This window comes from Salarias fasciatus, chromosome 14 (genome assembly GCF_902148845.1).
Source record: "Salarias fasciatus chromosome 14, fSalaFa1.1, whole genome shotgun sequence".
Lineage (NCBI taxonomy): Eukaryota > Metazoa > Chordata > Actinopteri > Blenniiformes > Blenniidae > Salarias > Salarias fasciatus.
The window spans coordinates 7,014,834-7,030,555 of NC_043758.1; the positions used below are offsets into that span (position 1 = coordinate 7,014,834).

Here is a 15,722-nt window from a genome sequence, read left to right on the forward strand (position 1 = left end):
TAATACGTCTAAAATTGCTCAATTTTCCACCGAATATCAGAAAATACAAGACAAAACTATGGAGATGATGATTTATTTTTTTCTTGGTAAAATGTAAATGAGAAAAGTGACTGTTATCTTGATTAAACTCTTGATGTCAAAAAGGAAATAAGGTTGCAAATCTATAGTATCTAGTTTTTGGAAGTGATTCTATAAGTTTAAGTTAAAAAGCATGCATGATATGAAAATGAATACAAATAGTTGCACAAAGTGTTAGTCTGTAAAACTGTCACAAGACACGGTTTACTTGTGTAGAATGCTTTCAGGTGTTATGACGTTGCGATAGTGTGGCGTACGCATTTTTAAAAAGAAAAAGAACTCTGGACAGGTTGCAGGTTGAAAGCCGGCAGAGTGCCTTCACTTCCAGAAGCCTCTGTTGTGATTAATGGCCTCCAGAAGTCTGCTCCTCATGGTTCTGTCCACCGGGTACCTGCCGTACATGGGCAGCAGCAGCAGGCAGTGGCAGGTGAGCGACTCCGGCAGGTGCAGCTCGGTGGCGTTGGGCAGGACGGCCACTTTCATCTTGATGCACTCCATCCCCAGGAAAGGCACGCGGTCGCAGCCGGTCAGGAACACTGAGGGAGGATGTTACTCGGTGAGGTGAGACGAATCGTGAAGTGTGACAGTGTTGAACTCGTCACGTGCTGATCGAAACACTCACAGAGGAATTTCTTCTTCTCGTCCTCAGTCAGGCCCTCAAACACCTCCCAGAAGATGAGGATGTTGGGATGCGCTGCGTGGTATTCGCCTTCATAAACAGTGTTCTGATCAGGAAGGATGAGAAGAAACGTCACTCAGGTCGACTGTGAGCAGGAAAGCTGCTCTCTGTACGAAGATCATGAGGCTGGACACTCAATACAATAACACAGAAAGTCCTGGTTGAGGTGTTCAAGTTCAGTCAGAACAAAAATAAAGAAAACTTTTATTCATGATTTTTGATGCCTGGCTTCCAACTCTTCAATAAAATAAAGATGTAATCTTGTAAAAGCGGTTTCTGTCTCTGTGTGCATTTCTCAGATGACTGTAATTCTTCTGCACACCTGCTTCAGCACCTCCCAGTCGGCGTCTTTGTAGCCCACCATCACCGACTGCAGCTCCTCCGGCTGGAAGAACTCCACCACTCTGATGTCGCACACTTTAAAAAACCCTCGCTTGAACGCCTCGAACACTCCCTCCACCGACTTGTTGAAGGCATAGTCAACATAGGCGGCAACAAATTCTTTCCTGAGGGGAACAAAAAAACAAAGAAGTTGACAAAAACGTTGTGTGTGAGGCTTGAAGTTTACCACACACTGCTCCAAAGTCATAAATGGCAAAAAGATGTTGCTCATAAATGCATCATTATGATCAGTCTATTGGACGGGTGCAGATGTGATGTTTGTATTCCGAGAACGACGCACATGCAGAACAGCTGTCAGCTCACAGGGAGAGCTGGATCTCATCAGAAACACACTGAAGACTAGAGTGTGATGCAGTGATGGTAGAGTCACTTCTTCTATGAAACCAACCTGTTGGACCCTGTGACCAGTTTCCCTGGTTGTTGGGGGTCCAGCTCTACTTCCTCACCACCCCAGGACACCTGCAATACATACAGCAGATGTAAATATTCCAGACTGGCATCATGCCACTGCATGGATAACATGTTTAAAAAATAAAAAAACTAACAGAGTGAAACATACGGTGAAAGTAGTCTCCAGAGTTTGCACTTCATGAGGAGAGCATTCCTCCAGAATGTTCCTGCAAGACCTGAAGAAACAGAAAACAGCTGAGGATAGTTTCCACAAGCACGCATTGGATGACGTTGCTAACTGTGCTACTGGACCACTACAGCTGCAAAATGACTCAAATGTGCTTTATAATATTTCTTCATAAACAAACACATCTGATCTGACTCTAACTAAAAAAAAGTCTTCATTTCTATAATTACCTATCCAGTATAATTAATCACTGCAGAGTCGACTGAACTTCAATATTTAAAATGGATCATATGAGTTGCACATCTTTAAAAATTCCTCTTACTCTGCCACCACAGGTTGGAACTCCTTCAAGTCGTCCAGCGTCGGCCGCACGCGGAGCAGCTTTTTGAAGAGAGCCCGGGGGAAGGGCAGGTGGATGATGGTTTGGTTATAAAGAGCCAGACCGCACAAGATCCCAAACAGGAAGTAGCGCTTTTCCTCCACTTTCGGCTGGTTTTGGTTTGGAAACAGAAAAACTGTTGTAATTTCACATAACTGACCAGTTCAGAACTTGCTGTATTTTCCTCTAGAGTGAACCTGGACCTACCCTGGGAGGGAACCAAACCAGTCTCGTGCTTTCGTTGTGCATGAACATCTCAGATTCAGGCGCGATCAGCTCATCAAAAATGTGAAGGAAAAGGTCCTTTTTGTTCACGTTCATCAACTTCCTGTCATCTTTAAACTGCACCTGGAATTCGAAAGCAAACAAAAGGATATTTTGTAAGTAAAGTAATCATGACCTATCATGTCTAAAAATTTCAGAAATGGATAGAGAGAAGTGTCAAGATATTATGATAAGAGTCACACATTTTAGCTTAAGACTGTGTCAGCTTTATTTTTTGATTTTACAGACTGAGACGTTGAGAGTACCAGAAGCTCCCTCCGGTAGGCGCAGTGCTCGGCTGCGTCCAGCTGTCGGAAGGTGTCCTCCACCAGGTGAGTTCGTCTCAGAGTCAGCTGGAAGACCGGCGGTGGGGCCGAGTCTGTTGGGCTCGTCAGCGCAATTTCAGGCTGAGCCAAAGCCATCTGATGAGCGAAACGATGCGCGTCCTGACATTTAAAAAAGAAAAAAAGAAGAAGAAGAAGAGGAGGAAAAACAGCTCTAAGACATGAAAAGCATCAATGGGGTCGAACTCCAAAAGAAGCTGGAAGTCAAACATAATGTCACTTTTAAAGAGAATACCTTCGTAACATGCGCACTGATGTTGAACATCGCCACCTTGGCTACCAGAGTGAAGAGGAAGGGGTAGCGACAGAAAATGGCAGGAGTCTGTTCTTGATCCTTCAATAGAACCACCAGTATGTCATCATTTCAGGAGAAGCTCTCAAACTGATGACTCGAGACAGACGGGCAGGTTGCTGATCTGAGACAATGTAACACTGTATAACCTCTAAAGTGAAGTTTTTACCTCCTCTGCAGCATACAGCAGCCACAGATTGAAGTCCTGAAATGGTTCCAGAGTTGTTTCTATTTCCTCCACATAAAAGGTGCTCAGTGGGACTTTGTAGGACCCTCCAACTTTGTTTGCCTGTGAATAAATATTTATCACAACAAAAAGGAATGATAATTAAAAAATAATAATTTGGCATTTTAGAAACAGTACTTATTATCTTTGATAATATAAGGTATGAGAGCAATGATAGTTTTTTGAAAATGGATTAAAAAACAATTAAATAAACCGAGATCTGTTTAAACTTTGCAACCAATGATGCTTGAATAGACCTACTCCAATGAAAATCATGTTCACATGTTCATGTAGCGTTTTTATGATGCTCGAGGACATATCTAGACAAAATGATGCTCAAAACTGCATTTCTGAGTATTTCTGGATACAAATCGCTATGAACCAATAAAATACAGGAGGGCAAAGACTGCTTTTCCCACGTAATAAATCCACTGGGCGGGATACAAGCTCGCGCCTGGCAAGCTGCCGCCCGCTACGACTACGAGGAATATGCTACAAAAAAAGAGTAGCCCAAACACAAGATATAAACCCTAAATTAAAGAAAATTACTCTTAAAACTAGCAAAATTATCTGTCCATAAAGCAACTACATTTTACTTAAAAAGAGATCTTGATAAGAGAATTTTAAATCAAGAAATAAGTCTCTCTATTTAAAATTATCTTAAATCAAGTGAGATGACACATTTTGACAGAAACAAGACTAATGAACTTGGTAAGACGTTGAGTTTTTGCCGTTTTTGCAGTGTAGCAACATGATGGCAGGTCAATACGTATGTGCTGCAGCGGGTTGCAGTGCTAAAAGGAAAGACAGGGTTCTCAGCTCTCACGCATTTCAGCCCATTCACAAGCCACACCTGACGTTTCTCACGCAACTAAATAGTTCCGCCATCGTCAGGATTTTAAAAAGCATCAGTGTCTGCGCTGTTTGGAGATTCACAGGCTGGAGTTGGATTCGGGGCACTAAGGGTCTCATGTCTGTCAGATCTGATGATGAGTCTCAGTCACTGTTACTCAACTTTTACTGGCCTCAGATCAGTGAAGTAATTCTAAACACCAAACCTAATGTGACAAACATTAAATACTGACTTTGTAGAGGAGCTTGAGAGCATTCAGCAGGCATCTGACTGAATCGTTGTGGGTAGCCAGGAGGCCGTTCGCCAGCATGAAGCCCAACGCCTGCTTGAAGACCATGATGTGCCTGATCAGCAGGGAAACAGGCAGCGAAGACCACCAACTTCCTGCAGACACAACAAAACACAGATACAGCATTTTAAAAAGAGAATACATTCCATTAATCAGAATCATTAGATGTTTGTTGTGTAGTAATTGCTGACATGCAAGCTAACAATCCAATCATTAATACAGTACATTCTCATAGTGTATTTCTGAGATATTTACTTAGGCTGGAGACAGTTTTCTCATTGAGATGATCGATAACGACCGCCACAGGTAAAGCCATGTTCATGACGTTGGAGTCCTCCAGCAGGAGGGGGCAGCTCAGCAGGACCAGCAGGATCTCTGGACACTTCAGGAGAGTTCGTGACGCCACCAGCAAGTTAATCAGGACCTTCATGTTCACCTGCATGGACGGAAGTGGGACATTTTAATAATCTAGTTCATCATTGTCTATATATCAGCAGCCAATTTCAGTCGAAATAACTGAGTGTTTATGCTCCTCACTGATTGTTTGATCCACGGGATTTTCAGCATCTGGTCGAAGGTGCGACTGGCAGCCTCAAGGTCCACAGTCAAGGCGTCGGCTTTCAGTGGAAACCCACTGAACGTAAAACATGAACACAGAAAAGTGACAGTTTTTCTTAATGAAACTTGCTTTAATTCAGCTGAAACTGGAGTGACTTGGAAAAAAAAACTCACTCAGCTTTTGTGAAACTTGCAACGAGACTTGAACTTGTCAAGAACATTTTTGCGATTTCTCTATCATAAAAAATACAGAAAAACATTATGAACATTTTAAAGTTGTGGGAATTATTTAATGCATGTCGGGACAATTGCAAAATTGAGTGAATCACTTCTTTGCTTCGGTGCTGCCATGTCTCTGTGACAGCCACTTCTGCAGTTTGGCCTCATCGAATCGACCGATGATCTGTCCATGGTGTCCCCTCTTTTAAGGGGGAAAAAAAACAAGATATTAAAAAAAGATTTTTTAAATCATTATTTTGATGATCATTACTGTAAAATCTATGAACTTTAGTATATTTACCTGTGCAGGTGAAGAGTATGTGAAGTTTGTGTTCCATCCAGCTGATATTTTCAAGTCTGGTAAATATGAAAGAAATCTGTTAGTCTTACACCTCATGACCTTCATCTACATATTAGGAGCCTCAAAATATTAGAAAATAATTTCACTGTGTGTCAAGAGGGCCGATGAAGAATCACAACAACAGTCTATTGGGTCCATTTAGATTCAACAACACGGGCCTCATTAAAATCCAACATCTGTGTTCAGAGCCGGAGCTGGAGCGTACGAACCGCTGGGTACGGCTGCCGAGCTGTCAGTGGTCCAGGGAAGCTGGACCAGAGCCGGACTCTGACTGCGATCCGCCGTTCCACTTCCAGTTTGACCTTTCGACCCATTGCCAAAAGCCCACAGCTGGCCAGAGGAGCCCAAAACCAGAGTGTGATGCCTGGGGGGACAACAAATGAAGTTCATGTGTGAATTCATAAGACAGATCTGTTTACATCCTGTATAAATCAATCTATAGTGAAATACATACATCAATTCATCCATTTTATACCGCTTATCTAGGACCGGGTCGCAGGGGCAGCAGTCTCAGTAGTGATGCCCAGACTTCCCTGTCTCCTGATACTTCCTCCAGCTCTTCCGGGAAGATCCCGAGGTGTTCCTAGGCCAGCCGAAAGACATAGTCTCTTCAGCGTGTCCTGGGTCTTTCCTGGGGTCTCCTCCCGGTGGGACATGTGAGGAACACCTCCCCAGGGAGGGATCCAGGAGGCATGCTAAAGAGGTTTCAGAGCCAACTGAACTGGCTCCTGTCAATGTGGAGGAGTAGCGGCTCTACTTTGAGCTCTTCCCTGGTGACTGAGCTCCTCACCCTATCTCTGGAGCGCCCAGCCATCCTACGGAGGAAGTTCATTTCAGCCGCTTGTATCTGGGATCTTGTCCTTTCAGTCATGACCCAGAGCTCCTCACCATAGATGAGGGTGGGGGCGGAGATTGACCGGTAAATTAAGAGCTTCACCTTTCGGCTCAGCCCCTTCTTCACCTCATTGGACCGATACAACATCACTGCAGCCGCTGAACCAATTCGCCTGTCAATCTCACGCTCCATCCATCCCCCACTTTTGAACAAAACCCCAAGATACTTGATCTCCTCTACTAGGGCCAAGGTCTCTCCGCTGACCTGGAGGGGGCAGACCACCTTCTTCCTGTTGAGGACCATGGCCTCGGATTAGGAGGTGCTGATCCTCATCCCCATCATTTCGCACTCAGCTGCAAACCGCCCCAGTGCATGCTGCAGGTCCGGGTTCGATGAAGTCAACAGGACAACATTGTCTGCAAAAAGCAGAGATGAAATCCTATGGCTACCAAACCTGACCCCCTCCAGCCCCTGGCTGCGCCTACAAATTCTGTCCATAGAAATTATGAACAGAACCGGTGACAAAGGGCAGCCCTGCCGGAGTCCAACAAGTACCAGGAACAGGTCCGACTTACTGCCGGCAATGCGGACCAGACCCCCCACAAGACACCATGAGGGACATGGTCGAACACCTTCTCCAAATCCACAAAACACATGTGGACTGGTTGGGTGAACTCCTACGAGCCCTCGAGCACCCTATGGAGGGTATAGAGCTGGTCCAGTGTTCTACGACCAGGTCGAGAACCGCATTGTTCCTCCTGGATCTGAGGTTCGACTATCAGTCAAATCCTCCTCTCCAGTACCCTGGAATAGACTTTCCCGGGGAGGCTGAGGAGTGTGGTCTCCCTATAGTTGGAGCACACCCTCCAGTCACCTTTTTTAAAAAGAAGAACCACCACCCCGGTCTGCCAATCCAGAGGCACTGTTCCCGATTGCCACATGATGTTATAGAGACGTGTCAACCAAGACAGTCCCTGCACATCCAGAGACTTAAGGTACTCGGGGTGAATCTCATCCACCCTTGCCACCGAGAAGCTTACCAACCACCTCAGTGACTTCAGCTTGGGTGATGGACAAGTCCCCCTTCGAGACCTCAGCGACTGCTTCTTCCACACAAGACGTGGTGATGCAGTTCCTTCCACCATCCAATAATATCCCCAGTTGAGGTCAGTAGCTCACTGCCTGCACTGTAAACAGTGTTGGTGGTGAACTGCTTTCCCCTCTGAGGCGTTGGACAGTTTGCCTGAATTTCTTTGAGGCTGACCGGTAGTTCTTCTCCATGACTTCCCCAAATTCCTCCCAGACACAAGTTTTTGCCTCCATAACTGCTCGAGCTGCAGTTCGCTTGGCCTGCCAGTACCTGTCAGCTGCTTCTGGAGTCCCACGAGCCAGCAAGACTCGATAGGACTCCTTCTTCAGCTTGACAGCAGCCCTTACTTCCGGTGTCCACCACCGGGTTCGGGGGTTCCCACCATGGCAGGCACCGGAGACCTTACAACCACAGCGCCAAGCAGTTGCTTCGACAATGGAGATAGAGAACATGGTCCACTTGGACTCAATGTCCCCAGCCTCCCTCGGAACATGAGAGAAGCTCTCCCGGAGTCGGGAGTTGAAAACCATGCTGAAATACAAATATTTAGACAATTCAGACTTCTAAAATCTGCAATGTGGTTAATGCTGTGTGACGGGGGCTCACTCCCTCACACTTTAAACCCCACTTTAAATTGTACCTACTCATTAGGAAACCACATTAAAATCAACTTAATGGAAGTCTTAAGAATGTCACTCTTGAAGTAATTATGAATATGATTCTGAACCAAAACAAGCAATCCTGTCTGAACTGGAAGCGTCACTTGCCTTCCACATGCAACCTGGCAGGCGGGTCCGTCCAGACCTTCCACCAGTCTGGGACTCACTTCATCTGCAGAGGAGCTGTGACCCAGCTGACCATAGAAACCCTCTCCAAACGTGAAGACTTTGCCATCCTGGAAATCACACAGTCGTGTTAAAACTTCAGACTAACAGAGCATGACTATCTATTATTTTGTAAATGGCAGCCGGGAAGTCGAGAGCCTGTTGGCTTTGTACCTTTGTCAACACGGCAGAGTGCGACTCTCCACAGCTGATGAAGGAGACACCCAGAGGTCTGAGAGCAGGCACCATGCAGACATTGAACCTGCCTGTTAAAGACCATGATCTTGATGATAACAGCATGTACCTCTTAAGATTAAGCAGTTATTAGTGCTAAAGAAAAAGTTGTCCTGCAGATGGTGTAAATGATTGATGTCTACCTTTATCATCCACCCTGTTGAGGCCCAGCTGGCCGGACTTATTGGCGCCGCAGCAGTACACCAGGCCCGGCAGCGTGAGGAACAGGGAGTGGGTCCCTCCGGCCGAAATCTGGGTCACGGCGACGCCGCTCAGAGCTCCCACCAGGTCAGGTACGTACTGCAGCGCCACTTCCTTCCCCTGGCCCAGCTGACCGTGACTGTTCAAACCCCATGAAAAGACGTCTCCTCCTGGACAACAGAGTGGAAAGAAGGAACTTTTGTTTATTGAAGATATTCACCAATATCTGTTTATAATGATAATTATAATGATAAAAATATTTGGGTATTAGGGGAGGATAATTCTATTGTTGACCCTTATTTGTGGAAGTGGTGAGAAAAGGGACCGCGTCCTGATTTCTTTCTCCTTAGGACTGAGATGTCCAACGCAGGCACACAAAGATTTCTCCTGCCATCGTCGTCTTACCGTTGGTCAATGCCAGGGAGTGCGAGTTTCCACAGGCAACCTGAATAATCGGCATGGCGAGCGGTATAGGCACCGGGCTGAATCATGGTGAGATAAAAAAACAAAAAAATTAGAGCTTCGCTTACCAAAGTTAAAGCGTGCATATTAACCACTTCTGTGAATTTGATACATTTCCACAAGTCGATGTTCTCCAAAACAACTGTTCTGCAATGAATTTCAGGACCTTACAGTTAATTGATCACAATTAATACATAAATAAAAGATAAGCCTAGAGCTTGACTGAAGCTTTTATTACACTTTGATTTTTTTTTTTTTTTGCAAATGCAGAAATAAAGTTGAACATGGATCAAGACTATAGAAGCAGATTGGAAAAGTGTACTTAAGTAGAAACCAGTGAGTGTATCTTCCAAAAGGTGAAGTTTTACCTTGGTCTGTTACCGATGGCTGCAAGTTCATTAGGCGGCAGTCCTCGCTGTCCATCCACCCCTGCCCCCCAGGAGAACACGTGTCCAGATCCACCCACAGCCAGACTGTGGTCCTGACCACAGGCGATGGCCACCACATTACCCAGGCCTTCCACGCGACCTTCCAGAAGAAGATGGACAGAGAAGTGAACATCAGAACGTCTCCCGGGACAATAAGAAGCACTGCACATTGGGACTGAGAGTTTACAGTGTGTAGAGATGTAATCCTTTAACAAAATATGTAAGTAAAAAAGTAAACCCTTGTCGCTGAGTGCATTGAAGGACGTCTTGTACTTGTGTTTGACTTGTTTTCAAGTCTGTTTACATTGTCTGATTTATTTATTTATTTATTTATTTATTCATTTATTTTTTATTTTATAGGGACAGTGCACATTAATAAAAATCTGCATTGCCAGACAATAACAGGCGTAAATATGCCGGATTATAGCCACAAGGATAATTTACATCCGTAGTCCCTATAGGCAGATACAAGAAGAAAAGAACACAAATAGTACAAAAGAAACATGTTAAAAATAGAATCAGTGATTACAAGACTGGTTTGCTTTAAGCCACACTTTGAACCAAGCTCTGAACAGAGGAAAAGTGGAGCGTTCTCTGACAGTGAGGGGGAGACTGTTCCAGATCTTACTGGCCTTCACAGACAGAGCATTTTGTCCAAAAGCAGTTCTTCTGAATGGCACCTCACAATCGCCCCTAGAGGTGGAACGTGTCCTTGCACCAGTCTTTATTTTAAAATAGTCCAACAGTGGAGGGGGTTCCAGTCCATGAAACACTTTATACACAAAACATGCAGATTTGAAAAGCTTAAAATTCTCTAGACTCAAGAAGTTGTGCTTTTGTAAAACATCACAAATATGGTGGGATCTCGGCTTTTTGTCAAAAACTTTTAACGAATTTTTGTAAAGAGATTCTATAGATTTTGAAGTACCCACACTCGTCAGCAACCAGCATGTGATACAGTATTCGATGTGTGACAGAATCATTGAATGTAAGAAAAATTTTGCGCCTCCAAGCGTTATATATTGACGAATCTGCCTAAAATTTCTTAGATTAAACTTGACTGTGTTTGATAGGTTCTTGACATGTTTTTTTAAAACTGAGTGTTGAGTCAATAGTCACACCTAAGTACCTAAAATCAGGAACAATTTTTAGTTCTTCAACTCTTAAAAATACACCAGACTGGGCAATGTTTAAAGACTGTTTGGAGAACATCATGCAGACCGTTTCTTTACTATTGAGCAACAGGCAAGATTTGAAAAGTCATTGATTTATCTGTTCCATAGTCGAGGTCAGGATGGAAAAAGCCTCATTAGGAGTTTTTGCATGTGTGAAGACAACTGCATCATCTGCATACATTTGAAAGTCCACTTCAGCTCATGTATTTGACAGATCATTTGTATACAAGGAGAATAACAGTGGACCAAGTATTAACCCTTGCGGCACTCCTACAGGGACATCCAGAGCAGGGCATTTGATACCATTAATCGTAACAAACTGTTTTCTCAAAGGTGCATTAAGGAGTTTTTCAACTTTAAAAAGTACTTATTTTCCACCATAAATATGTTACACATTTTTAATGATGTGTACAATGTGCCCTGACTTATTCATTGCAAAGTAAGAAAAGACTGGCTTCTAGCACTGCCACAACTCCAGCACAGACTCCACCAGTTAAAAGAAACTTAAATTTTACTAAAAGAGCGAGGAAGGAGTTCCCCTCTTCCATGCACGCAAGCTACAGGCACAAGTGTTTCACTAAGCTGCATTATGCCCAAGGCCTGCAGGGGCCGCTGTTTTGCATAAAACGTGCAAACTCCTCAATGCACCTTTAAGGATAAATAAGATTTGAACCATTGAACAGCACTGGGTGAGATACTGAAACGTGCTAATTTTGACAATAAAATTTCATGATTAACGGTGTCAAATGCCTTTTTCAGGTCTAAGAATACCGCCCCAACACATGTGTTGTTATCTAGTTTGCTTTTAATTTTTTCTAGAAACTAATTGCAAACTCTGTAGAGTGATTGGTGCGGAACCCAAATTGCAAAGGGTGTAGGGGACAAAGACCTTTATTTAGATGTTCATTGATCATTTTTGCAACCCATTTTTCAGCCACCTTAGAAACCACCGGAAGAATACTAATGGGCCTGTAGTTAGCTACATTTAGTCTATCCCCAGATTTAAAGATTGGGATGACTGAAGCTCGCCTCGTGAACCAGACCTGCCCACTCCTCATCCACATTTGGATTTGGATCTCCAAAATCCAAACGCGAATGAGGAGTGGGCGGGGCTGGTTTACCAGGCTAGACTGAAGCCATCTTCCAGGTGGATGGGACAACTCCACTCTTGAGTGACAAATTGATCATGTGTGTTATAGGCTCAGCTATGGAGTCTTTGCATAATTTCAGAGTGTAGGTGTCAAACTCATGGGCATCTTTTGCTTTGGAACTCTTAAGTGAGCCAGTGATGTTATTTACCTCAAGCTCTGTTATTTCACTGAGATAAAACACGGGCCTCGAGGGGTCAATAAGTCCAGATGAATCAACATTGTGAAATCTCACCAAGTTACACATCAACAGAGTCTTTCCTTCCTGGCTTTTGCTGCAATAACAGTGTTGCTTTTGGGCTGGTTAATGTGTTTGAATTCTTCAAAATTCTGGAGGATGCTTATCTCCTCTGTTACATAAGCTGCTCTGCAGTCTGTGATTGGTCAGATGATGCAAACTCTTCCCTAAACTGATTGCGACTGGAAAGGCCTGGTTGAATTAACCAGCTTCATAGCATTGCTTATCAAGGATGGCATGTGTCTGGGTTTATCAGTTCAGATAATGGACAGGTGCCACTGCATGACTCAGGTCCATGAAGGGTGAACCTCCCTCTACTCCCTCCGGGGATGCCCGAGAGTTTCAGAGAGGGAAGAAAAAAACTTTTGATAGCTCCAAACTATAAAACTAAAGTTGCTTAAACTTTAATCAAAACCATGAGTGCAACAGTTCAGAAAGAGGTAAAAATACTATATGGGTGATTCTCTGAATTCGGTGCACTTTGGTGTACCACGCTTTTACCTCAAAGATTTTCATATAAAGTGAATCACAAAAGGCATTTTAAAACAAGAAATTGAAGGATCCATGTGTATTTACATTATAGCACATGTGGGAATTTATTTCAGTTTCAATATCCTTATTCTAATACTTGCTTGCTCACATATGATACTCAGGGGAAAATATCACAATATAATATGCATTTAACTTTGTTTTGCAGCTGCTTTTGTATTTCTTAATGATTTGTAACCTTAACCATGAAAAAAGCACATGAGGTCCCGGGAAGTTTTTCTCGTCTGAGTTCTTGCAGATAACGCTTGAGGGAGTGAAAGACGGAGACTGTCGGGGCGAGATAACCCAGGATGCGGAACCTGGGAGATCCACATGCCTGGGAGAGAGGGCGGGGCGGACGATGGAAAACTACCGAGAACCACTGTTTGAGAACCCCGCCTGCGAGCGGGGAATCAGAAATAGACACACAGAGATTAGACATCGCTTTTTGCCTGCTGGACGCTACTTACGGGTAGACCAGGGACTCAAAAGACTACAATTCCTTGTCAGGGAAACAACATCTTCCTGTAATAAATTCACGCACTAAACAGCCAGAAGTTGGCAGGTCCTTATTGTACACCTTGATATTGGGATCCAAAAAGGCTCTGTGGATCGAGGCGTGATTGGAGGGGAAGCCTCGGCTGGAGCGGCCTCATGGAGACGGGCTGAAGATTTTACACCTCGACACACACAAATATATTTTTAAAATTATGTTTAGAAAAATTGTATGACTTGTTGAGGCCGAGAGGCCTGCCAAATGTACATGTCCCCACTTACCAAAGTTACTTTTTCATTGAATATAAACCAAATAAAAATATCCAGTAAATATATATATGTTTGCTAATATAATAATTTTCTTGTCTATGATTACCTAAATTGAAGAAATATAAGAAAAATACATTAAAAATGTATACAATTTATACAATGGCTATATTTAACCATGTCCCTCAGTCAACCCCGTAACACCATATCACCCCCCCCCCCCTTTTCAAAATAATGGTTCAGCCCAAGTTCTTCAGCATCCAGAAAGTGACATCTCTCATCATTTTCCCGCACATTCTGTTAAGAGAGGAAAGTGTTAGCATACTTTCTTTGTGATATTTAATTGTTTTTATCATCAGATTGACATCGTCAAGCTCAACCTTTCAACTCTGTTACATACGTAAATGATACTTACTATTGTTTGAGTAAAAGCAAATAATTGTCTTGGTAAAATACATGAATTTCTTGTTTTCCTCATGGTATATGATGCTCTACACCCTAGCTAATGATGGATGTGTGACTACTTTTAGCTAAAATCTTCAACCCCGTAACATTCAACTCCGTAACAAAAAAGTACTTTTACATGGTTGAAGCGCTGTTACGGGGTTGAATGTTGCACCAGCCAGTCCATTTTAAATCAATAATATTTCACATTCATTTGGATTTCATGCCTAAGGTGGGAATTCCTATTTTCTCTGAGGTTCAAATATGCCTTCATCAGATGCAATTATTAGAAACACAATTTTTTGTGGAATATTTTTCAATACTCAGAAAGCTCAAAGAGCACCGAATTCAGAGAATCACCCATATATGAACACTTTTGGGGTTTTTATTCTTATTCTATTCTTTTTATATATGTCATAAAAATCTGAAACACAACATCGAGAAAATTCATACTTCAGAAGATCAGAAGTTTTGCTGTGTTTTTTCAAATAAGGCTGAAAATTTTGAGGATATGAGTTTAGGAAAAAAGAAAAAAAAGAATTTAAGTTTCAGTGATGTTCTATTGTTTACTGAATAATCTGTACTGTCTGTGTTTACACTAAATGTTTAACTATCTTCTCTTCCTTGCACTCCATGTGTATTATTTATTTATATTCTCTCATTTTTATGCTGTGTGTGTGTGTGTGTGTGTGTGTGTAAGTTTGCTCCACACTGACAAAATGAAAAGCTGAGCAAAGAAAAAAAACATGAAGTTCAAGAATACAATCTGTAATACTGACTGCAAGTGTCAGCTTTCCCCCTGCCTCTACACACACCAGTCTAATGATCATATCATCCAGCTACTCTCCAGGACATTCAAAGACCTTTTCACTTTCACTATATATTTCAGTATTGTGTATTCCTGAGTAATTAAACATGAAGACTAATTCCCTATAACCATGATCAAACTCTAAAGACTTTGCTTTCCTTGCACAGCTGTTTCTGACAGGAGCTCCTCTGATAAGTTTCGTTCCTGGACTGAGGAGAATGAAACGAAACTGAAACTCAGCCGGTCAATAAAAACTGCGTAACTTCAGATGGATGCAATAAACCCGTCAGGTATCAAGTGAAAGAGGCAGTTTTTCAATAAAATCACAAGCCTCACGAGAGGCAATAACACATAAATACCTACAATAGTCAAGGTTTTATATCATTTATATTATTATTATTATTATTATTATTATTATTATTATTATTATTATTATTATTATTATTATTAATTACTCACTCAGTTTCTTTCCATCTGTATTTCTGCTCCTTCCCAGCTGTCCCTGCGAGTTTAGTCCGCATGACAAGACGTCTCCATCTGCGTTGAGGAATATGGTGTGACTGTCTCCGCAGCAGATACTGGTGATGGTCCCGGGGACAGTCCAGGACACCGGTCTGAGGCCCCCCCGGGGACCGAACTGTCCACTGGAGCTGTCTCCCCAACAATACAGCTGCATATTTCACGCTGACGGACTGACTGAGTTGGACTCGGGCTGCGGCAAAGTTTTATCAAACAGTGATGCCTTCACTGACTGTCGGACATTACACTTCCAAGCTTTAGAGAACACATTAAAACTCTGCATTTCGAAATAAAAATATCGGTTTCACAAAAGCTTATTATCCTAACAAGGTATTACACTTGCTCCTCAAAAGTATTTAGACATTTTAATACTCCAAAGTACGCAAAACCTTTATAAAGTTCAAATTTCCGAGCTTAATGATGAAAAACGCATCACGATAATCACAGCCACATAAAAAAATCAACTTCACATTTATTTTTTAAACTGAGTTTTATTACATGATTT

The 15,722-nt window shown here is 42.8% G+C and overlaps 1 protein-coding gene across 2 annotated transcripts; it reads right to left on the reverse strand.

Annotated features, from left to right (window-relative positions):
* Positions 1–59: 59 nt before the first annotated feature.
* LOC115400996 (probable E3 ubiquitin-protein ligase HERC4) lies at positions 60–15,410 on the reverse strand. 2 transcript variants are annotated; one of them, XM_030109116.1, is made up of 23 exons: positions 15,158–15,410; positions 9,536–9,695; positions 9,111–9,187; positions 8,648–8,875; positions 8,445–8,536; positions 8,214–8,341; positions 5,731–5,885; positions 5,462–5,517; positions 5,271–5,362; positions 5,116–5,175; positions 4,921–5,017; positions 4,639–4,819; positions 4,327–4,478; positions 3,185–3,304; positions 2,959–3,057; positions 2,646–2,825; positions 2,323–2,463; positions 2,059–2,225; positions 1,719–1,785; positions 1,548–1,618; positions 1,080–1,263; positions 701–803; positions 60–614 (listed from the first exon to the last, which is right to left on the reverse strand). In XM_030109116.1, the coding sequence occupies exons 1-23, from the start codon at positions 15,372–15,374 to the stop codon at positions 397–399; spliced, it is 3,045 nt and encodes a 1,014-aa protein (XP_029964976.1). In that variant the 5' UTR covers positions 15,375–15,410; the 3' UTR covers positions 60–396. The 2 variants fall into 2 exon arrangements, with proteins under 2 accessions (XP_029964976.1, XP_029964977.1); XM_030109117.1 differs by lacking the exon at positions 60–614 and having other exon boundaries at positions 746–883.
* Between the last annotated feature and the right edge of the window lie 312 nt (positions 15,411–15,722).